This window comes from Hipposideros armiger, unplaced genomic scaffold, assembly GCF_001890085.2.
Source record: "Hipposideros armiger isolate ML-2016 unplaced genomic scaffold, ASM189008v1 scaffold_157, whole genome shotgun sequence".
Taxonomy (NCBI): Eukaryota; Metazoa; Chordata; class Mammalia; order Chiroptera; family Hipposideridae; genus Hipposideros; species Hipposideros armiger.
In genome coordinates, this window is record NW_017731507.1 from 2,907,245 (window position 1) to 2,932,092 (window position 24,848).

The 24,848-nt window shown below is 49.9% G+C and overlaps 1 protein-coding gene across 1 annotated transcript in view; it reads right to left on the reverse strand.

Moving 5' to 3' along the window:
• Positions 1-24,280, reverse strand: part of TG (thyroglobulin) — a 256,235-nt gene extending 231,955 nt beyond the window's left edge. Inside the window, 11 exon segments of the mRNA XM_019651274.1 lie at positions 2,309-2,548; positions 4,249-4,836; positions 5,242-6,333; positions 9,937-10,122; positions 10,328-10,471; positions 10,962-11,068; positions 19,619-19,778; positions 20,148-20,351; positions 21,769-21,866; positions 23,143-23,251; positions 24,214-24,280. Of these exon segments, the coding sequence (XP_019506819.1) occupies positions 2,309-2,548; positions 4,249-4,836; positions 5,242-6,333; positions 9,937-10,122; positions 10,328-10,471; positions 10,962-11,068; positions 19,619-19,778; positions 20,148-20,351; positions 21,769-21,866; positions 23,143-23,251; positions 24,214-24,280 (2,995 nt within the window).
• Positions 24,281-24,848: the final 568 nt, after the last annotated feature.

Consider the following 24,848-nt stretch of genomic DNA (forward strand, 5'->3'; position numbering starts at 1 on the left):
GTCTCAGAGCTCTCCCGCCCCAATCTCATTTGCCCTCAGCTCCACCCTCCTTCCAGGAAGCCATGAACTGTCTCCCAGGCCCTTTCTCAAGTCCTACGTCCAACCTCCTCTCCACTCCTGCTGGTGCATGTGGGGTGGGGGATACAGCCACAGGGTCCTGCCAGGCACCTGGAGGAGAACAGCCACACCGGGAGAGCCCAGGTGCAGTGGCCTGCCTCACATCTGGGCCGTTCTCTCAGGGATGGGCATCATGGCTCTCAGAGGGGGCCTTGCACCCACAGGACCTATCTGAGGAGACCGGGCCACACTTGGGTGCAGTGGGCAGGACTCAGGAGTCTCATAAGCTACCGTCTGAGTCCTGGCGCGGCACCTCTTGGCCATGTGACCCTGAGCAAGTTGGCACCCTCTCTGAGCCTGAGTTTCCTCCCCTGTAAAATGGGTCCAATACTTAACAGGGTTAAGTGTGATACTTATATCAAAAGATTAGAAGCATCAAGTTCACACCAGCTACAGCTATGCACCATCTCCCTCGCCCAAGGACACTGCTCCCATGTTCTGGTGGCCAAGGACGCTTGGTGGCCCTCAATCTCGCCTCTCCCCAGACTCTCCAGGGCCTGCAGGTCTGCACACAGCTTCCTGTCCTCTGTAACTGCAGGGACGCCCCTTTCTCATCGTGACCAATTCAGGGGGAAATGAGCCACCCTGCTGCTTCTCGACAGACACTTCCCCTTTCCTCTAGCGCATCAGGCATGAGATATCAGCGCATGCGGCTAGGTGGAGGAGCACTTCCTTAGCTCGACTTCTGAAGAAAACGCCATCATTGCCGTTCATCCACGAGTACATCTCTGTGGCACCAACAACTTCCTGTCCCCTTCCTCTGCACTTCCCTCCATAACCAAAGTGGTCACAGCTCGCGGGGCATAATCCTACTCCTCTTTGATGATATCGAGTCCTGTCGGTGGTGCACACAATGTGAAACAACTGGGTTTTTTTGCCCAAAGCAGAAGTCCCCAAGCCTCTGAGGAACAGAGAAAGGAAGTGCCTGGGCATGTGGGGGAGGGGAGGGGACGGAAGAGAAAGAAAGAAGGGAGGAAAGAAGCAGGCAGGATGGGGAAGCAACATTTACTGGGGTCTGACGATCTGCCAGCCACCGTGCCAGGCCCTGGATATCAGGATGAATAAGACATGGTACCCTGTCGAGGGAGCAGGAAACAGAGATGGTACTTGGGAGGCCCTCACCTCCTGTGGGGCTAGGAGAATGAAGGCAACTGAGACACATCCAAGGTGGCTGCAGACATGCCAGGAATGGGAACACAGAGTGCTCTGGCCTGCGGGAGTGGGCACGCTTTGTCTTGGCTCAGGTGTTTTTGGGGGTGACTGCCTTGCTGTTTGTGACTCCAGCCCAGGGAACCTCAGGTAGGAATCTTTCATTCCTGCCAAGTTGGTGTGGGGTCAGTGAGGGAGCTGGGAGGGGCATGGACCCTCTGGCCAGAGCCGACTCCAGGTGGTGGAGGAAGAGACACCGAAAGAGGCTTTGGGATGAGACAGATCTAAGCTGGGGATCAGCTGGGCAGGGCACAGAGACTCCAGGGCCAGGCCAGGCGGCACATCCAGGCTCTGCTCCTTATTAACTGGGTGAGCTTGGGCATGTGACTCAGCCTCAGTTTCCACCTTTGAAAGGAAGCCCAGCTGGTGATTACAGCATCGTTCTCATGGTAATGGGCTTCACACCGTCAGTGCCTGGCCAGGGGTAAGTTTCAAGTAACATTGAGCTGTTAATGGGCTAAGCACTGTTGGCTCTCAGCGTATTTCTCTGTCACAGGCAAGGAATAAGCCGTAGCTTTTGGATTAGGTGCGCTCACAGATGGTAGGAGCCCAGGGCTTTCTCAGTCGTGAGAATTCCGCTCCTTTCCTCCTTGGGGGTGTTTCTAAATACTTGGACATGCAGAGAAGCTTTGGAACAGGCTACGAGGGGAGCAGGACCCTGTGCGGCTGGAGCCCCTCTCCTTGTAACAAGAATGTTTGGTTTCCTGGGGGGCTGCACATCCATTACACATCTGCAGGGCAAAATGTGGAAACCCGTCCCCCCCCCGCGGCTCTGCTGGAGGGCCTGAGGGCATCTTGGACAGGTGCGCACCTGCCAGCATGCACCGGTATCACCAAGCCACTTTGCCTTTTCTCCCCCAGGAACCCATCGGCCTGGGGAAACCAAGGCAGCCAAGTCCTGAAGGTGACTGGAGAGCAACCAAGTCAAGCGCCTCCTTCCCCAGGGAGATGGAACACGAAGCCGGACGTGCACGACACTCACTAGACTGAGCTGCCAGACGGATGGCATAATCGCTCCCGCTCAGAAACTTCTCTGAGAACGTCTCCCGGGATGGGGAGAGTGGAGGAAGGGCGAGCTCCTCATTGGTCAGCCGGATGCCCTTGGCCGCTAGGAAACTCTCTCCCAGAGGGAACCAGGAACTGTTGGAAGCCGAGACAATCTCTTCTGTTTCCTGAATGAACTGCAGAACACGAAGTTTCATTTCCTCACAGGAACCTGGGCCTAGGGAACAAAGACATCACAGAGGGGCTCACCACCACATACAGCTCCCTCTGACCCCTCGGCAGTGTGTGCACACATGCGTGTCACACACACACACACACACACACACACACACACACTTCTACCTCAGCTGCTTCCTTCTCACCAGCTCTTTCTACAACCTGGAATGTTCTGTATTGTTTCCACAATTTCATTCACTCGACACTGATGGAGGACCTACTATGTAAGATCAGTAATAGCTAATGTCTATTCCACACTAGGCGCTGTACTATGCACATTTACTCAGACGATCTATTATAATTTAATCTATGCAATAGCTAACATCTGTGTGTTGACTTTGAGGGTCAGCCTATTTCTAGAACTTGACATGTTAATGAAGAATCCTAGAGTCTCCAGGCTGTTCAAATGCCCAGGGTATCATTACAGCTCTCATCACACGTTCCTGCTACTAAAACTTCTAAAAACCCACTGACTGCTGAAACCTAAACGTTGGCAAATGTCAAAATGGGCTGATTGAGTTTAACATTACCCAGAAAGGTCTGGGCCACATTGACCATTGCAGAGAACAAATGGAGAGATTTCACTGGACTTGAACGGCTGTAATATGACCTGTAATATCAGCAACTGCTAGCTAGAGACATTCTGATGTGATAATAACAGGTGAATGTGCCTGGTGGTTGTTTGAAACTGCCGGCATGGCTATTTGGTAATAACGCATTTAATTCCAGACAGAGAGTCAGCCTCATTCTGTTTAAGCCACTCTTAGAAGTCCATTTGCCACAAAGCTGAACTTATAGCCCTCTTTCAGCAGCTCTCCAATTGGTCCTCTGATTAAACCCTCTCAAGTAAATTAAAGGCACTTGGAGGGCAGAAGCGTGTCCTGAGGTCCCGAGCACCTAGCAGTGTCCTTGTAAGTAACAAGACCACCGTAACATGTGTCGGTTGATCAAACGGTGCCCCTGACGTGTGAGAGATGACTAAAGCATCAGCCATAGAGGGCAAAAGCCAGGCCATTTTCACTTTACAGCCTTTATCGGACCTAAGATAATGCTTTGTACACAGAAGGCATCCAATTAAAGTTGGAGGCACTGATTGAAATAATTATATGAAAATTTAAAAAATGAACTACATTAACTTTGCCAACCCCTGACTGTGCAGACGTGGGGAAATCTCTTCCCTTCTATGAGCCTTGGTGTTGTGGATAGAATGTTTGTGTGACCCCAAAATGCATATGTTGAAGCCCTAATCCCCAACGTGATGGCATTTGGAGGTGGGACCTTTGGGAGGTGACCAGGTTTAGATGAGGTCGTGCAAGTGGGGTCCTCATGATGGGATTAGTGTCTTTATAACAAGATAAAGAGACCAGAGTTTTTTCTCTCTCTGCCATGTGAATACACAGTAAGAAGGCAGCTATCCTCAAGCCAGGAAGATGACTCTCACCCGGAACCAAATCTGTCAGCACCTTGACCTTGGACATCCACCCTCCAGAATTATGAGAAATAAATGTCTGTTGGTTAAGCCGTCTATTCTGTGGTATTCTTCATAACAGCCTGAGCTGACATACATTCAGTTACCCCAACCATACATTAAAGGGAGGTACTTGGCCACATATGATCTCAAGTCTAACTTTGACACCAAATACCCACCAGACATCCTGTTTTCATAACCACAGATTCTGTTCCTCACATGGTTTAACTCACATGCTGGAAGCTTGCTTGGCTCCATCCGGGTTCCTTTTAGTTCCTGACCAGCTCCATCCACACACCAGCAAGTCCGAAGGTCGAAGTGGGCCAGAGGAGTGCTGAAGTCTGAGTAGGGCCCTGGGTAGCGGCCGAGCTGACCACTTAGGATCTGCCAAAAGAGGTAGGGCTCCAGCAGCGTACTCTGTCCAGGCTGGGTCCGGTTCCCTTCCAACACTGCCTGTGGGACATCTTCGAGAGAAGAATATCTGCCTAACCCAGGGAAGATGCCTTGCTGGCCAGCCTCATACAGAAGTTGAATAAAGAGACGGAAGCTTCCAGAAGCTGCTTCTCTATAGCTCAGGATCTTCATTAGCAGCTCATCAAGGGTCAGCTCTTGGCCACCGTTGTTCTGAGCCCTCCATCGTTCATATAACTCGAAGGCCTGCTCGGGGGGCCCGTTGCATTGCACGCGACTCCACTTCCCGCTGGTGCTGCACTGTGGGATGTAGACACTGGAGAGAGTGGGCAGCTCACTGGAATTAGACACCAGGGACCGTACTGCCCCGAGGAAGGCTTGCTCAGCCTGTAACTGACAGGGTGTGGGGCCTGGGGAGAAACAATAAGCAAGTGTATTTGATGAGCACAGCAAAACCAAGATGGAAGCTCTCGACTTTCCAAACCCCATATAAACCCTGATACAGCCATAGATCCTAACACGTCTAGACAGAGGGCATCCCCATCACTAAATGGGCACTGCCGAGACTCGCTGTGGTCAGCACTGCAGACGTGTATGTGGCAATGCCTTAAGGCCAGATAAATCTCCTTATTCGTTTATTTAAATGGATAACAATATCAAGACTTTTCTGGGCAATTTTTAAATTAACCAGCAAATATCTCCATTAACAGAAATTTGGGCTTTAGCTATGACTGAATTTCTTTTTGCTGTAATGTAGTGTGTCAGGGTCCTAAGGGAGAATCAGGGTTTGTAGACCGAAAGCCCGACAGACTTACATTGCTTGGGTTCTCCAGGTACACTTCGAGTTCCAGGAATAGCCTGACCCTCAGCGTCAAAACAGTAGCACTCGGAGTTGAAGCACTGGACAGGTAGGAAGTGCCCCTCGCTGGTACAAGAAGGAACAAACAGACTGGACCCAGCTGGCTGCCTGGCCGAGATGCTCTGCATCTGAGCCCTTTGCTTTTCACACTCTGTGGGGCACCTAGGTCGTCCCCCTCTAACCCTCGAGCCAGGAAGTTCTTGGCCCCGGGAATCCACACACCAGCACTCCCCAGCAAAGCACTGGACATCCTCATAGCTTCCTTCTGCTGTGCATGATGGGACGAAAAGCCTGCCAGCTGTCTGCTCACAGCCCTGGGAGCTGAGCGCCATTTCCATCACGTCACCTAAATCCCTCGCGATATCTTCTGGCACAGAAATAGCATGCTGCAAGAAGAGAAGGAATTTTGGGAGCTCCAGGAGCGAAGCAAGGGATTTCAGGGCATTTTGGTTCTCTTGGAAGTTGATTTCGAAGCCAAAGCTGCCCACAATTGGCTTATTCATAGCACTCCGGGGGTTAGCGGTGCCGGGTGTTTCCCCAGCAGGATTCGAATCCAGTCCCAGTTTGGCTAGATCTATGAGTCCCCCTCCATTCTGGAAGCCTGGGAGACCGAGTTGCTGGAAAAACTGACTGAAGTTAAACGTGCCTCTCGTGCCAAGGGCTCCAGACAAGTTAAACTGGCCAACATTCACCAAAAATTTCCCTCCAAAGAGGTTTTGCTGGAGCCGCACTGGGTTGGTGGTAAACTGCAGGGCAAGGCGCGCCAGCTCTCGGGAGGGAAAAATCACTCGGACGGCTTCTTTGAGGAGCGTCTCGGAGGCCGAAAACAGTTGATTCTGCCCTTCTACCATCGGGCGGAGAATCCCCGAGTCCACAAAGAGCTCCTTGACCGAGGGTGGGCAGGACGTGGCCAACCTAGCTGCCCTCTGAGAGACCTGTCTCGCCTCCGAAGCCAAGAACCAGTTGTGCCGGCTGAAGTAGCCGGAGGGCCCGAAATGCAGTCTGGACAGGGCCTGCCGCCGCGCTGAGGCACAGGACTGGCCTTCCGCTGCACAAGACAGAGCAAACAGGAAACACGGTTTGAGTAGCATGAGTAATCCCGAGACAGGCCCTTACATCTTTCTGGTAGTGAGATGTCAACAAATTCAATCCAGGGCAACTGCATTTATTCTGTGCCTCCTTCTTCTCCATATCCTTTTTTTTTTTTTTAAGCTGAGCCATCCTGCCACCTGTTGGCAGCTCAGCGGCAGCTCAGCTCGGGCCAGGCATCGAACCGCTGTTGCTCAGAGTTCAAACTCTTAAGCGAGCTCTTAAGCAACTGAGCCACTCAGCCGGCCCCTCCATATCCTTTTATGTTTAGCTTTCGCTCTGAGTCGTGTCCCTGGAGGCCATTTTGGGGGGCAAGTACTCCTGTTGACATGACTTCCTCTCCTAGCTTCCACGAGTGGGCAACTCCCCTCCCCTCACCCTGACTTTGAAGGCGAGGCTCATAGACATTGGCCCACTTTCTGAAAACCTCACCACACACGTGCACCAGCTGGACTGGGTTGCATGACGTCTCCCTCCCTTCCTCTTCCTTGTCCACCTGGCACCTCAGAATGTGACCTTATCTGGACATAGGGTCTTTGCAGACATGCTTAGTTAAGATGAGGTCATCCTGGAGTAGACTGGGCCCTAAATCCAATGACTGGTGTCCTAATTAGAAGGCCATATGCAGACAGGGAGAAACACACAGGGAAGAAGGCCACACAAGGATGGGGACAGAGACCAGAGCAAGGCAGCTAGAAGCCAAGGGACTCCAGTGATGGCCAGCAACCCCCAGGAGCAAGGAAAGGCTCTTCCCTGGAGCCTTCGGAGACAGTGCAGCCCTGCTGACACCTTAATTTCAGACTTCCAGCCTCCAGAACCATGAGAGAATAAATTTCTGTTGTTGTAAGCTCCCCGGTTTGTGATAATTTGTTACAGCAGCCCCAGGCAACTAATAGACCAACGAATGCCTGGTTTTTTAATGAAATGTTGTTTTCCGGCATTCGCTTGCTGGAATTCTTAATGGACTTTAATGCTTCATTATATGCTCTCCGTCTGGCTGCCTAATTCGTCCTTGCGAGTAGTCTTGTCTCGGCTAACTAGTTTATAGTCTCGCTGAGGATAAGAACCATACTTTAGATGCTATTAGTACTTCCTATAATAAATGTTTTCCTGTGTTGTAATATGTAATATTATACTCCATTATAGGAAACCTGATAGTTCCTATCATACAATGAAGCCCAGCCGGCAAACACACTTGGCACATTCTTCTAAGCTTCTTGGCCTTTCCTTGAAATTACTAATTAAACAGCGATCAGCTCAGTCAACTCCATGCACCGTCAGGTCATTCTGCCTGAATATGCCAGGTTGACTGTAATCACATTAAGAAAAAAGATCTTGAAGTCAAATTCCAGGGCCTCATTTACACAGGTGAAAGTAAATAAGCTCAATTTTCCCCCATAAAACCGTACATACTACAGGCTTCCAACCACCCACCACCCCAACCTTTTAAAATAATTCTTTCCCCTCAGTTCACACAGATACCAAAAAAGGAACTCGGCCAATTTTCCTCTGTACCCAGGCAACAGAGAGAGCTGGAACATGTGGTCAGAGGGAGGAAAAAGGCTGGCAATATCAGAACACACAACACATCCCCCAACGAGGCCACGGCATCGTTTAATGGATATTACAGGAAGGTATGGAAGAAATAAAGTTTACTGCCTCGCTTATTCTCTTTCCAGATTAAAAGCATATCCCTTCCATTCGTACTGGGTGTTACCAAGGCAAAAAATTCAGACATTGTTTCCATGTGGCGTTCGTTTCCATGGAAATAAGACTGATATACCAGAAAGAAAAAGTAAAAATATATAATCCATGCATGTGGGAGCACTCTGGGTTTTCATTTGGAAAACTGTAGTTCATTTCCCCTTGGAAATTAGAGGGCGCAATAACGATAGTCTCTAGGTTTTAACAGAGCTAAGACGTAACTGTAAATTCCTTCAAGGCAGAGCTTCAAATATTGCTTTTTCTACATCCTCACGTTTAGCAGAGAGAAAACTACCCAACACCATGCAGGATCTCAACATGTTAAGCTGTAGAAATCAAACGATTTAACAGGAGTTGCTGATGTAAGACATATCAATTTTGAGGCTAGGAAAAGACCCGCAGTCCTTCGTGCCCAGTCTTGCTGAGTCCACCCAGCTCACCCAAGCAAGAAGCCTACAAGTGGGAAGCCTACACATGCTCCTGGGTTCCAGCCTCCAGCGTCTTATGGGTAAGACGGGATGGAGTCTTGCTCGAATGCCGAGGGACATTTCTGAAGCCCACACCCTTCTCCCCAGCCCACTGCTTCTAGCTTAGCATTGGCTCCCCTTAGTACTGGGTTGAATAGTGCCTCCCCAAAATGCATGCCTTTCCTGGAACCTCAGAATGTGACCTTATTTGGAAATAGGGTCATTGTAGATGCAGTTAGTTAAGACAAGGTCCCAGTAGAGTAGGCTCGTAATTCTATATAACTGGGGCTATTATAAGAAGAGGAGAGACACAGAGGCAGACACGGAGGGAAGACAGGCTGGTGGCAACAGAGGCAGAGTTTGCAGTGAGGCTGCCACAAGCCAAGGAATGCTAAAAATTGTTGGCAACTGTCACGAACTAGGAAGAGGCCAGGAAGGATTCTCCCTGGAGCCCTGCTGACACCTTGATTTTGGAATTTGAGGCTCCAGAACCGTGAGGGAATATATTTCCGCCCTTCTAAGCCACTCGCTTAGTGGTAATTTGTTACAGCTGCCCCAGGAAGGTAATATAGTCCTCTGATCTCTCTTCAGGACATTGAAATGATCTTCTAATTGGCCCCATTGCCTCCAGTCTAATGCGGCTGTCCCTCTGTCCTCCAAAATGCCCGAGTGATCTTTCTTACACACAAAACCCACCATGGCACTGACCTGCCAGCTTAAATCCCATCAACACCTTCACCTGACCCCTGGGGTAAGTGCCCCGTCCCACCCCCACAGACTTTGCTTTGATAGGAAAGACCTCATTGTCTCACCCCTGCCTTTCCCTCAGTCTTAAAGTTCAAAGCCCTGCCCTGATCACACTCCAACATTTTTTTCTCTTTTCTTCTTGCAGATTCAGTGGCCAGTAGCATAGCAATGCCTATTATTTGTGTCCTTATAATTTTGCTTCTCCTGCTCTCTATAGAGAGAGCACCTCTCCCCTTATTGTCCTCCTTCAGGAAACATCTTTATTTTAGACAGCGAATCAAGTGTCACCTCTTCCAGGAAGCCTTCCTGAATGTCTCCCTTTTATATACACTGCAAGACAGCATTGATCCTACCTTGCTTTGAGTTCCTTGAGTCACCAGTATACTCTTCTCTCGTGGCACATGTAAACTTAATTCTCTTTCCTTGTTCTTTACCTGGGAGGCCCACTAAGCTACCTGAGAAAGAAGCTATGTCTGACACAGGACAAGAAACATGTTAGCAATCAATGATGATAAACAGGTTTTCCATCATGTTGAGCTTGAAGGGCCTGTGGGGCAGTGGAATTAACAGGTTCTAGAGTGGTTGGCTTGGGGAAAGAGTTAAAGGACGAAAGCAAAACAGGAAGCCCTTGAGAGGAAACCCACCACAAGATGGAGGCCCCCCTTGCCGCCGAGTCCCATGGACCTCCTCGCCTCGGGCGTCCACACACCAGCACGGCCCTTCCCTCTGGCACTGCACTGCCTGGTAGTCTCCATTTCGGTGGCAGCTGGGCATGTAGGGGTGACCGAAGTTGGTCGCTGTAAACCGCTCCACTTCACATTTTGTGGGGCCTAGGAGACATCCGTGCACAAAGGAGAAGACGGCAGGTAAACAACACTTGATGTGTTTCCAGCATGCGTTCTGCTTGCTGTAAAAATTGTTTAAAACCCCCACACGCCCTTTGGTGGAACAGCCATGGAGGCTGCAGCGACGCTAAAACCCAAGTGGTTTCTTCCTGGCAGAAGCGTGCACATCTGGTGTCGGCTTATTACTTACACCGGAATCTTCCAGAAACGAGTAATTGAACTGCTAGGAACCGTCTCTGCAATATCCGGTACAGGGTGGTTTCAGTGAAGGTGGAAGGGAGGCCCAGGCCAGCAAAAATGGTGTCGTAGATTTCATCGAGTAACAGCTCCAAACCTGAGCAAAGACAACAAGCGTTTTCAGGGGTGGGTTCCTTCAGAAGGGAGTCCTGATCTGGCCATTTCAGCAGATATTCGGAGGGCCCGAGCCTTCGCCGGCACCATTATGCATCGGGTCCGAACAAGACCCGAATGGTTTCCAAAGCCAGGGTCTCAGCAATGGTTGTGCAGGTTGTCCAAGCACCAAGGAGCACGGCTGAGAGCGAGAGGAGAATGAAATCCACCCGTGTCCCCCTTGCAAGCGCATCCATCCAGAGGGGAGGGGGCGCCCCTTTTTTGTGGGCACAACAGTGGCCCCATGTGGGCCAGCAGCAGCTGCCTAGAAGTAGCCTAGATGAACATTTGCTAACCAAGCCTCCCTCAATACCCACAGCAGCCTGGCAGGGGAGCGCACAGTCACTGCTATTCCTGCTTTACAGGTAATGAGACTGTGGCTCTCAGGCCTGGTGAACACCCCCCTCCCCTCGGACTGCCTGAGGTGTGCTTACCTGTCTCAGCCAGCTCCCGCCCTTGACTGTCGGCACAGTGACAATACCCAGACACCTCGGGGAACCTGCTCCGGAAGGCACTGAACGTCACGAATGCATCTGGAAACCTAAAAGAGGAGATAGATTCATGGTCCCCATTTCGTAGAAAGGCAAGTCATCACGAGCTCTTCCTGTAGAAGTAAAATATCGCCTGATCTCATCCGGGGAAAAGGAATGCCTGGCTATTTTATCTCATGCCATTCACTCCATGCTTCCTATGGTAAATTTCTTCTCTAAAATGGCTTTACCTGGCCAGAGCTAGGCTGGACCTGTTATTAATAAATTAAAGCTGTGCTTCACTGTCCTCTGCTAATTAGCCATTTTCCTCACTCATGGCATTTGACCAATGTATACCCAAACATGTGTCTCATAGGATCAGGAGGAAAACAGGCAATGGACATCCCATCAACGCATTTCCTTACTAGAATGTAACTCTAGAGACTGAAGGCCAAGTTTGCTTTACAAACATATGGTACATTGTAGATGATCTCATTTGGGAGATCAAACGACTTCAGAGCCTTTTTCAACATTTCAAGAGCTTGAAAAGCAGCCAGGTTTCCCCATAGGAAATTCTTGAGGACATTTCCCAGTTCCGTAGTTGGAAAAAAAAAAAACCCACAAAATCAATATGACATCACTAACAAGGGCTACACAACCCTTTCCGTAAGTTGCAGAAAAGTCCACATAACTCATGTCTGATGTGGCCATTGCCATAAGGCGCTAATTGGCTGGGTTCCTCATCCTGGAAGCAATATGAAACTAAGGTGATGTACAGCCATATGCAGGAGTTGCTCCCAAGTGCAATGATTGAGCCACCAGAGAGGAACTTTTCATTTTTATACAACAAATGAGAGATTGCACGGATGCCCTATAGAGCTGGTCCACGTGAATCAAGCTTAATGTCTGGAGACACATCCCACATGATAAGTTAGAAGAAGCAGCAGCACTGCGCACAAAGGGGTCTATCGTTGTGTAATCTAGTTTAGCAAACTCTTGAAAACAGCCTTAGTGTACGACGATAGGAAAATTAAGTACTGCATTCTGGTCAATGCCCTTAGTGGATGGGTGCATAAGATTATGTAAAACGGACAAAATGCAAAATGGCCAGCCACACACGGCAATTACTACAATGGAAATGAACCCGTATCAGGAGGTGATATATCGTGCAGAAACTGCTCAGAGCCTAAACGCAGGAGTGCAAGAAGCATTTGCTAATTTGAATGGAAATGAATATGCAAAACAAAGCATAGAAAAGCACTATAGAATTATGGGTTTTCTTTCCATGTTGTGGGCGTATTATTGTGTGTATGTGAGCTAAATACAAAAGAATGTCATGGCAAGTGAATTATGCATAATGGAAACTAAAAACTCACTTTGCCCAGTTGCCACTGATTGGAGGTTCACTAACTGGGACCTGGATAATTGGATTCTAGAAGGGCTAATAATAGTCTAATAATCACTTCCATTTATTGAGCATTGCTAAAAGACAATCTGCAAAGTGTTTAATATGCATTCACTTTTTAACCCACTGAATACGCCTCGAGGGCAGATGGTGGTTTTTTCATCTCCGTTTGAGAGGTTAAGAAGATAAAGTATGTTGGTCACCATCTTGAAATAACAATGGGAGCCAGGGTTCACACCCAGGTCTCAGGCACTACATGATGACTCTCTCCGCCAACGGTATTCCTCAGCGTGCGTTTGGTTGTACCTGGTTTCTGCCCGTATCCTGAAAGGCGCGTGACTCTGTTCTGACACTCTTTTCTGTACATATGCCCGACACCTAGCTTTTTCCTGGCAGCTAATGGATGTTGAAGACACACATGCTGGATGAATGTATTCAAGGGTCACCTGGTTGGCTCAAGGTTCTAAAACCCATTTCAGCATAAGGCACAGGAAATTTAAATCACTTTAGTCCCGCGTTCTGCCGATTCAACCCAAAGGCCCAACGCAACATCCTGTCCCAGGGCCAATGAGACCAGCAGGGTCTTTGAGCCATCTTCATCCTATTGCCTTAGGGTGAGAGTCCTTCTCTCTGGGTTTCTGGTCTTGTAAGCTTCCCAGGACCTGGACATCCCTGTGCTTTCGCATGGGCCTCACTCTTAAATCACCCTTCTTGCATACTGGAGATCACCATGACTTTGGCTGGAGATAGGGTCCTCCCATCCTCCCAGGAACACCATCCTAAGGCCAGCCCCTGCGACTTGGACTTTCTAGGGTTGTTTTCTGCTCACCTCTGGGGCAGACACCCTGCACCATCATCTTTAAGCCCTCCTTGCCAATTCTGTGTGCAGTGAAAATGCTAAGGACCTGGAGCCAGACACATCAGAATTCCTTCCAGTCCTGGCCTTACCACATATGATTATCACTATTAATTACTACTAATAAAAAATAATAGCAGGAGGCATGTATTGAATGATCAGACACTATGCCAAGCACTCTCCATACTTTTAATCTTCACGGCAACCCATATAAAGCTCCATTTCACAAATGAGGAAACTGGGGTTCAGAGTGGTGAACTGATTGGTTCAAGATCACCCAGCCAGAACCAGGGGCCAGGTATCCTGAGTCCACTGCTCATGCTCTTTCTACAGCAGCAGCTGGCCAGATGGGAGGCTATAGTTAAATAGAGCGTGGTCCTTGGGGTACCCTGCCCTGAGTCAACAGTAAGTTCGAGCTCTGAAACTTGCCCGATTTCCTTTGTTCCCCAAATTCGCTGTGATTCCATCTGATTGTTGTGGCTGATTTCTGAAACAATATCACCATCTGTGAATTTTGGACTCCTCCCCCGGTATAATAATGGTGCTAAGTTGGTTTACTTGCTGCTTCAGCTATTGCCATTGGTGCTTTACTGTCACCCAGGGCATGAGGGCCTCTGCCACGCTTCCCACCTCCCTCTCATTAGATTCCCAACACTTCTCTGTCACCCCAAGAAAAACCAAACTACTGAACCTGCACCTAACATCCTGATGAACGGCGGACAGCCCTGGCCCCATCCTAACACGTGGGTCCGCTGAGTTTGGAACCTGTCGTGTGGCCAAAGGATGCTCTCAAAGAAGTGAGCCTTGAGTGGGATTCCACAGGTAAGAATGATGATTTGACAAGGAGACAGTGGAGGAACAGAGACCGTGTCCAGGGTCATTAACATGCCTCCATCTTCAAGGTGGGAGACAGAGGCCCACAGTGCAGGCAGAAGGGAAACCTGACAGGTTGGTGATCACAGAGGGAGGCACAAGCCTGGTGGAGAAGGCCAGACCCAAGCATCTCAACTGTTGAAACACCGTGTGTGAAACTGCCGTGCCCACTGCACCGTCTAGGCACCTGCCTTAGAAAGCCGACGGCCTTATTGGCCACGGCACATTGTCAAGTCATGTAGGCCCCTGTGGCATGTGGCATTATCTCCTTTATAAGGATCTGAGGAACAAAGCTCTTTCCATCCTCAGTAAAAGAAAAAATTGTGTTCCTCTAAGATACTGGTTTATTTTTACCCAGTAGAAAGCGAATAACTTAGAGTGTTCTCTCTTTCTCTGGATGTAGGGAGCTCAGCGACAAGCGTGCAACCCCTCACATTTGTTAAAACTCTATGGGTTGAATGGTGTGTGCCAACCTTTGCCTTGCTTTAGTCTTATTTCCCACCCTTATTTAGCCTTCCTCGTGACTTCTTCTATTTTCCACTTCAATCCTGTTCTGGGCATATCAGAAGAAAGGAGAAAGAGAAAATGAACACGACATTTAAAAATTAAAAAAATAATTGCGTCTAGTGAAAACAGATGTTTCCCTTTTGTTGAATAAAAAGCAAAGTCTCAGGACGAACATAGAAGAGCCCTTCAGAAAGAAAATTACGGTGGAGCAGGAAATGATGGCATTGCTAAGTGTATGCTCCGATTGCGGCCAAACTAGAGTTAGAGGAATCACAGGTGAGGCTCGGGGGGACAGGAAATGTCAGTCCCAGCCAGGAATCGGGTCCTGCTCATTGGCAGAGAAGGATGCATGGCTCTGGGCTCAGGTAGCTGGCACCCCCTACTGCAACTCTGCCCACACCTAGTCCCCCCCGAAATCTAACCACCAGTTCAAAAATTTAGCAATTTATTGGATTCTCTCCTGCACTGGAGGGACTATCCTTAAACGTTGGAGCTGTGACCTGGCATAGGGCCTGGTGCTCAACAGGCCACCGCAGATGTCTCAGGGCGGATCATCAGATGATCAGTCTAGCAGGATTTCTCCACTCAGCCACGCACATATTCGGGTAATGACGCCCCTTGGCCATATGTTAAGATAATCTGATCCTTCTCACTGAATTATCTGGATAGCATGGGGTGCCAAGGCATGGATAGGGGAGACTGGTAGCTAAGGAAGTTTGAGTGAGCATAGTTGCTAAGGACAAGGGCTGATAAAGAAACCAGTGAGCTGGGATGACCGGTTAGCTCAGTTGGTTAGAGTGTGGTGCTGATAAAACCAAGGTTGCCGGTTCAATCCCCGCATGAGCCACTGTGAGCTGCACTCTCCTTAAAAAAGTCAACTATGCCATTATAGCATGAAAGCCATGTGTAACCAATGACCATGGCTGTTCCCCAATTAACAACAACAAAAAAGTAAAAGAAAGAAACCAGTGAGCTCAATTTTAACTCAGATCACTAAGGCCTGGGTAATGGCACCAGCTCTAGCCCCATGACCTGCAATCTGCTTAGCCAGAATACACTTCCCTAATTGGTATTTGGGCAAGGGCCTCTGAAAGATGGCGGAAGAGTCACAAGAACCAGCAAAGCTTACTTCCCGTCACAACATGGTTTTCTAAAAGTCACCAACCAGGGCCGGCCGAGTGGCTCAGTTGGTTAAGAGCTTGCTCAAGAGTTTGAGCTCTGAGCAACAGCGGTTTGAGTTCCAGCCCGAGCTGAGCAGCCGCTGAGCTGGATGGCTCAGCTAAAAAATAAAAAATAAATAAAATCACCAACCAAGTAGCTGCAGTTAGCAGTGGCCTTCCTCCCGAGGCAAAAGGACCTGCTTTAAATGGGCACACACTAGGGCCAAGCTCAAGTGCAAATCATCACCCAGCGCATTAAGAACCCAGAGCAGGTTGGCACATAGGCTGCCCCCCGCCTTCCTTCCTCCCTGTGGCCCCATGGACATAAGTCAACTGCCTGACACCACTTCTCCATTTGAACTTTCCCCCCCAAAAAAATCCCTTCAGATTCAATAATCCAAAATCAAATCTGTGACTTTTCCTTCCCAAACTCATCCTCTACCATCCTTCTACAAACAAGACCTCAGAGTCATCTTTGACCTTTCCTCTTCCTCAGCCTCCCTGTCTATTTCTTCACCAAGTTCTGTGGATTTCACCTAGTAAATATCCCTCCAAACTCACCCCTCCTCTCCATCGCCTACCCGAGTCCAGGTCATCACCTCTCATCTGGTTCAGTACAGTAGCCGCCAAACTCAGAGTCACCTCCCAGCACCCACTCTGCTTTTCTCCAATTCAAGTCCATTATTGTCTAAACCCTACTCCGGAGGTTATTAAGATATACCTAACCCCCACGCCAGGCTTAAAATTCTTGGTGCAATACTAGGGACATATGTATAGTACAAAATTACTCCTTGCTTATCTGAATTTAAATATAACTGGTCATCCTGTATTTTTTTTTAATCTGGCAGCCCTAGGTTTCTATACACTCCAGGTGGTCTCCACGGTTCCTGCCACTGTGCCCAGTGGAGTTGCTGGGCCTGGCATTGCCCAGGTCTGCTTATCAGAAAATTCCTGATTATGGGGAGACTTCCAGGAACCAACTACCTGACCCTTCCCATGACCTTCCTAAATCAAAATTCGCTCTGAGACATGCTTGCTTACAAAAAGAAAAGATCCCATTTCAGGAGTACATTTTTTTTGTTTGTCCTAAACAATGGCTTCTCAGTCCTGAAGTTTTGCATTTAACTCGACTGCCCTCTTGTGGAAGGAGCTGTGAATTGTGCCTCAAGTGGGCACCTTCAAAGAAGGTGTAAGCATTGATTGCAGGCCTACTGTGTGCAAGACTCTGTGTTAAGCACTGAATGGAGGTTGCATAGGATAGTGAAAAGAGCCAGACAGCCCTAGCACCCATTAATTGTGCTTCTTAGGGTTAGGTCCTTAACCTCTGTGTTTCGGATTCCTCATCTGCATGCTAGAGACCATAATTATCCCTCCAATTATTGTTGTAAGTATTAAAGTGGGTAAAAGGAGGCCAAATTCCCTGTATGTAGTCAGTGCTCAGCTGAACTTGAACTGAGCACTCATTGGTTTGCACCCATGAACATCAGTAAATCAGACTGTTGGGAGATTTTTACGTGATGCTCTGGGCCTGGGGGAGAAATCTAATCTACATTTGCTGGAGCTGAGTGATGCAGGAGGAGTCCCTACAGGTGCACAATAATTTACAGTTGTCGCAGTGGTTCCATAGATGAGGTCTCATGGGGTCTTGATCATGACCTAATGAGCAGGGCGTTGCCTCCACTTTACAGATGGGGACACTAAGGCTCAGAGAGGGTAAGGGACAAGGTCACTGTGCCAAGCAGTGGCAGGGTCCGCATGAGAGTCACGTGGCAAATGGTACGGGGTCAGGCAGGTAATCCAGATGGCTGGAGCAGGCAACAGGACATGGGAGGACCCGGAGCACTGGGGGTTTGGGGGCGGCGCACTCAGTCCAAAAAGCACCGTTTAAGGCCAGTTTCTTGGTGCTGTGGGAGAATTCGTACAGCCTCCCACCCTTGTTCTTTAGCCTTCTGGAATTCAGAATTTGGTGCATGAGGTTGAATGTATGAAATTGCTGGTGTTCTGCTACTTTTACCTACACAGACAGAAATGTCACAGAAATGTACAACTTACAATTCCCCCGTTTTTAAAACATCACGCGGCTCAAACAAGCCCAGCCTATGGGACAGTGGCTATTCAGAGGCGGCCGGTCTGTGAGCCCTCCTGGCTCGGCCACGAGAGTCCCGTCTGTCACCCAGGGGAGGAGGGTGGTTGTTTGGGAATCACAGAAAGGCCCAGGTTGTCCAGGAGAATTCCTCGCAGTATTCTCAGCCTAATACTCTTACTTATTTTTTACAGTCATCCCCGTCTTATCTGCGGGGGATACAGTCCAAGAACCCTCAATGGACACTTGAAACCACAAATAGTGCTGAACCCCACGTATACTATGTTTTTTCCTCTACGTACATACCTATGATAAAGTTTAATTTGTAAATTAGGCACACTAAGAGGGTAACGACGATAATTGATAATGAAATAGAACAGTTATAACGAGTTATAACGATACACGGTAGTAAAAGTTATGTGAACGTGGTCTCTCTCTAAACTATCTAATTGTACTGCGCTCACCTTTTCACTTAAAGGAACCACTTTACGGCTCCTCTCTGGCATATCCAAATCACCAGCATCACTACTCTTGCGCTTTGGGGCCATTCTGAGGTAAAATCAGGGTGACTTGAACACAAGCACTGTGACACCATGACAATCTATCGATCTGATCACCAAGGAGCTACTAAGGGACTCCCAGGCGGGAGCGTCTACAGCGTGGAGAGATGGACAGAGGGATGAGTCACATCCAGGCGGGACCCAGCGGGACTCGCGAGATTTCATCACGCTACTCAGAATGGCATGCTTATCAATTATTAAACTTATCGATTGTTTATTTCTGGAATTTTCCATTTACTATTTCTGGACTGCGGTTGACCTCAGGTAACTAAAACCACAGAAAGCGAAACTGCGGCTAAGGGGGCCCTATCGTGCTCAGGACATTCCAATTTTACCTGAAGTCTTGGCCGCACCCTTTGCAATAATAAAGCAGCCGTCCTGAATAACCAGGCTGCCCGATTATTTGGGCTGAGGTCCAGAACGCAGCCCCCTTTACACATTGGTCACTTAAATCTTTACACTTAGTCATAATTGCATACATATACACAATTCCCAAAAATGCATAAGTATGATCATATCCACGCTGTTCACAGTGCCGTCTTTTTCCCTTTTCTGCCGAGTCCCATCACCCCATTCTGCCTTCTTGTTCCACAACAACCTGACCACCTAGCACGTGCTTATTCGTATTATTCTCCGTGCTCTCCAGTGCTCTACAGACACAAGCATAATCATACACACACATAAGAGGATCCATTTGCTTGTTTTCTAAAAATTAAATCATGTTGTGCTATCTGTACTTCATACCCTATATATGATCATAATGTGCTGCAAACCCTTTCCCAGTCAACTGGTGTAGTTATGCGTTCTGTCTAACTATGCATAAACATGTGCATACATATGTATTCAGCCATCCCTTGGGTTGCTCCCTCACTTTTCTTCCCAGTTTTCTGCTCCAACGCAGACTGATGCAGTAGACACCTTAGTACATATGTCTTTATATTTTGGTGTTTTTATTTCCATGGGCTGGCTGGCCCAGAGGGATTCATGTATTTTTCATTTGCATCGCTGTTGCCAGCTTTCTTTGTTAAAAACTCTGTCACCCTTCAGATGTCCACCAGTGCCAGCTGCATGTATGACATGTCACTGGGCACAGCCCCAACATGAGCACGGGTTATGGTAGGAGATAGGAAGGAGGGACGGCCCGGCGATGGGTACCCCCAAGGCCGGCTGCCCTTACCTGTTGTAGCTATGGACCAGGTCGAAAACCATCATGTCCGTGGTGTTGACGAACTTGCACTGGACAGGCATAAACTCTCCATCGGGGGAACACTGGGGTGGCGACTTGTCGCCCACCCCGTGGAGAAGACGGCGGTTTCTTATCTCACAGTTCCTTGGACCTAAACATTCCCAGGGGAAAATATTACATTCTCAGGTGTGAGTAGGTGTGCGTGCTTCTGCAGCCTAGAGGCATAGATTCATGCTGCACGTGTGACAGTTAGAGACCCAAACAGGGACAAAGGTCTGCAGGAGGAGACGTGCAAGAGCTCGTGGAAACCCTGTTCATGCTTCCTACCCTCGGCCAGCGAATATTGATCATGCACTGTGTGGAAATATGAGAAGTGAGCAAACCTTCCTTTCATTCTCTGCACGGAGGGCCGGGCTCTCCGCCTTCGGCAGGGAGACCTGACAAAGTTTGGGTCGGGGTGTGGGAGACAGCAGGGCCCCACCTCCTGGGGAGGCTGCTGCTGGTGCTGGGTGAGACTTACATCGCCGGGGCCTCCCCTGCTGGCGGGTCCCGTACACCTCCATCCCTTCTGTGTCCACACACCAGCATTGCTCCCGCCGCACGTCGCACTGCACTGGCGTGTAGTCCCCTGAGTCCTGACACTGAGGGAGGTAGGAGGCAGCCGTGTTGTTGATGTAGGTGCTCAGCAAGATCTGCTGCCTCTGCAGCTGGCAGAAGGACAGACCTAAGGGCACAAACAGCAGTGTCACAGCAGGGCTGCAGGGGGGTCTCAGCCCCGGAGGACTTGAGCTCCCTCCGTAGAGGGGGGACGGAGGTCCTTCCCACGGCTGAGGGGAACCACCAGGCATGGATGGATGCTCAGTGAGTTGGGGGCGGGCTTAGAACCAGCGTCCCGACTGCCCACCTTTATCCCAGCTTTCCTTCCAGCTGCCTGCAGACTGAGTCAGAGAAAGGCAGGGTTCCCTGTGCCCCACCTGTCACCTGGAAACCCCGCCGTACTGGCGCTGAAGACATGGGTGTGAATGGAGTACAGGCCTGGCTGTTAACAGAGCTTCCCTCAATCCAAATTTTCCCACGTGTTTGCTGTGTGACCTTGGGGAAGTCGCTTCACCACTCTGTGCCTCACTCAGCTTTTCTACAGAACTGAAATACAAAGGCCTTCTTCGGGTGCCTGAGAGTTAGTTACATTAATGATTTCTGCCCCTACTGAATGCCAACAACCCTGTTTCCCCGAAAATAAGACCTAGCCGGAAAATAAGCTCTCACATGATTTTAGGCGCCAAAATATGGCACCTTGGCATACTGACTATTTTAAGCTGAAGGAGTTTGTGGAAAAGGCACTCTTCTCCCTGAAACAGGTCATAAAACCCTCATGTGAGGGCTGCGTACCCTCCATATCCTGGAGGAATCATGCTACGGCTTCTTCTTCAGCTGGGTCTTATTTTGGGGGAAACACAGTATGTGAACAGTATTTTACCCCATATTCCTGCTGCACAATCAGTAAAGCTTGTGACCTGGCCGGGGTCACTCAGCCAGAGAGCTGGGAGCCAGCCTGCTCCCCAAGCCAGCCGTGCGGGCCGCGAAAACCAATGCCCAAAACAGAGCTTTTCCCATTAAAAGGTATGTTGGCTCTGTACTCAGTTTCACCGTTTCAAGGTGACCAGCTTAAGCCGACCTTGGTTTTGGGTTTAGCTACTCATATGACATGCTTCAAATGGGGACTACGTTTCTTCACACATCATCATCATTATTTTAACAGGAAACTTTTCACCTAAGTCTCAAATTTCAGAAACACCTCGGGTGAAAAACACTGTGCACTTCCCGGTTCAGAGGCCTCTGAGGTCTGCTTGTCATGGTGCCCTTAGCACCAGGCTGGGTCCCTGGCATGGGGGGAGACGGGGGAACTCAGTAGCTATTTGCTGAACAAGTGACTTGATTGTCCCATTTGATTTTCGCAGCAGTCCTACAGGAAATAGGACCTCTGGTGCAGGACTGTTATCCCAAGTCAGAGGAAGAAACAGCAGCTCAGAGGGACACTTGGCTGGTCACATGCCAAGCCCAGCGCTCTTTCCCGATATGAGTGGTCCTAGCAAGGTCCCCATTCCCACGGGACGCCCCCTTTGAGCCCCTTCCACACTTACAGGCCACGGGTCGCCCAGGCTGCCGGCTGCCAGGCACTTCCCTGCCATCGGTACCCACACACCAGCAGAAGCGGCCATCGCGCCGGCACTGGACGGTCCTGGGGGCAGGAGAGACACAGAGGCCGTTACCGGGTCCCGCAGCCACGACCCAGGCTACCTCCCTTCTGCCTCTCCACTGTTCCAAGCTTTTATTCAGTAAATTGGGGAGACTGGAGGGGAGAGGGGCAGGTGGCTTGGGAAAGGAAAAGCTCTCTTTCTGCGTCTTGCTAACCCCTGCAGCACCTTGCTCACTCTCCAGCCTTCCATCGGCAAGCTCCGTAGCAAATGACCCCTGGTTGTGATGCCCCAGCCACACGGAGGCTGCAGAAGGTAAAGGCAGCACCCTTAAGTGGACCGGAGGCGGGGACACAGCATGGGGGGCTGGGGTGTCAGGGCTAGCAGAGAGCTGGGCCTCGGTTACGGGTGACACAGGAAAACACATGTGTGAGGTTTCCCGGGGGAAGTGACAGCTACACCAAGGCTGGCGGGATGATCAGGGCAGAAGAAGGTAAAAGGGTGTCCAGGCAAAGAGAACGGCCTCCTGAGCAGGAACTGCAAGTGGCTGGCACAGGGATGTGGAAAAGCTACGTGAAGAAGGCCGGTGGAGGTGAACCGTCCTCCTAACCCCTCTGCCACCCCAGGATTCGCAGGGACTGGACTGGACATGTCACTTTGCACTCTCGGGAGCCTGTTAGAGTTTTGTTAGGCACATCAGAAGGCATATCAAATGAAGGCAGAGAGGGCCGTTCCACAGTGCTCCCCAGTACACAGTCCTCCGGGGAGCGGGGGCTCCCCGAGTTCTGTGGGGCTAGAAGAGCCTGGGAAGTTACATTGTCGCTTACAAAGGATTCCTGTGTATTGGGGGAGAGGGGTTGTGTAGGTTATCACCCCACCCTACAGGGAGAGTGTCCTGGACCTAAGTTCATGATAGGGCAGCTGAAACGCCCCTCACTGGGGAGACAGCCGCACACAGCCCAGCGCTGGACCCAGCAGCCATTGACCTGCAAGTCCAGCCACCGTCTGCTCGCTCCACCTCTGACTTTTCAAGAGGGTAAGAGGAAAAGGGGGAGGCATCAAGGCCTTCACCTGCCCCCACCTTTTATCAAAGCAATTATGGTAAACGTTTTGCCAGGACAAGAAGCCATGTCCTTGGTCCTGGCTGGGGTGAAGCACAGATTGGGGCACTCTGGGCCACATCACCCAGTGTTGACTGGCCTGGGGAACCATGACTCGAGGTGGACACCCTCCGAATGACGGTGGCCACCTCTCAGTCCATGGAGGAGAGCGCAGTGTGTAGCAAGGGGGCAGAGCCTGCGTGGCTGGCATAAGCCTTACTGGAAGCCGCCATCTTCTGCGCACTGGGGGACGTAGTCTGCTCGCTTCCGAAAGGCGCTGTCCCTCTGCAGCTCGCAGGGCCGAAGAGGCTGGGCGTCCACCTGGTATTCTACAAAAAGGGGGCGACCCATCAGAGAGTGTGGACTGGATTGCAGTCACCAAGACGGGCTCCCTTAAGTACAGACGCTCTTCTGGGCCTTATTTCTAGCACCGTGGCCACCCGTTAAGTTCCAACTTGCAGTTACGTGGCTATTCACGCTTTCCTGAGTATGATATTAGCTCATTTAATCCTCAGTATTCCTCTGGGGCGGGGACAGCATCTCCATTGTAACCCTGTGGCTCTAAGACAGGGACAGTGAAAGCGACCTGCTTGAGGTCACACAGCTGGCGAGAGGATTCAACATAAACCCTTGGGCTGCACCCCCACAAGCAGAGGCTGGGTTAGGTCAGAGCTTCTGGAATTTATCAAGCCACTCCCTGCAGACAGCACCTTCCCGGCACAGAGTAGGAATGCCAGTTAATTAGTAACTCCCACCGTGTCTTACTTTCCATTGAGAATGCATGAAACCTGGAGGCGCTTACTCAGAAATCACAACTGCGTGAGAAGGTGAGTGTCCTTTGCTTCCTTTTCCAGTGAGGAAACTGAAGCTTAGACTTTTCCAAAGTCGCACAGTAAGTGTCTGAGCCATGGTCTATTTTACTCCACTGCACTACCTGGTGGCTATTCAAACACTTCGCATGCATGACTTACGACTTGAGATAGCAAAGGGAATAAAAACAATGTCAACATCAAAAATCTGCTGATAGGGTGGGGTGAGTGAGTTCGAATTAAGTTGGGAAGACCTAGTTTCCCATTTCATGTCTACCAACCACTATCCCTGTGACTCAGGCAATTTATTCGGCTTCTCAGAACCTCTGTCTCTTCCTCTGTAAAGGAAAGGGCAAGTAACCTCACCCCTGGACACCGTAGGGATTCAATGAGATCGTATATATTCAAAGGCCCGCTGACTTTGGAGCTCTGGCCTGAGAGTTCCCTCCACCCTGTTCCATGGCCTCAGGCTGAGAACTCACCAAAGATATTGGCCGACACCAAGCAGGCTGAGCCCAGCAGACTGAAGACACACAGGGCCAGGGCCATTTCTGGGCCCCTCTGGGGATGGAAGGGAGAAGCCACTGCCTGCCCTAGGGCCCTGGCCAGGGAGCCTTTATGCAGCTGCTGGGCCCACTCCCCTGCTCACAGCACGCAGTGAAGCAGCTCCGCCCTGTTTTCTCTGCTGGTCACAAGGGGTTCCTCCACCTGCGTCTGCTCCTGCTGAGGACACTCGTGTGGTCAGTGGGGGGTGAAAATCTCGCCGAGGATATAGGGGAGCCAAACTGGATGGGTGGCTTCAAAATTCATCTTTACATGGGAAGGCCAAAGGTCCATGGCTTTGTGGGTAACAGGCTCAGGGTCCCTGGGAGAGAAGCAATCTCCCCCTCCCTCCATCCCTTCTTCCCTTTACCCTCCCTCCGTCTCTCATTTCTCCCTTCCTTCCTCTCTCCCTCCCTCCTTCCTTCTATCAATATTAATTTTAGAGCCCAACAGTAGCAGACATATGCTAGGCAATGAGAGTTTGGCAGAAAACAAACAAAACGGGTGACATCATTAACATAGAATGTAAGAATTTTAGTGAGGGAAGACACACACACACACACACACACACACA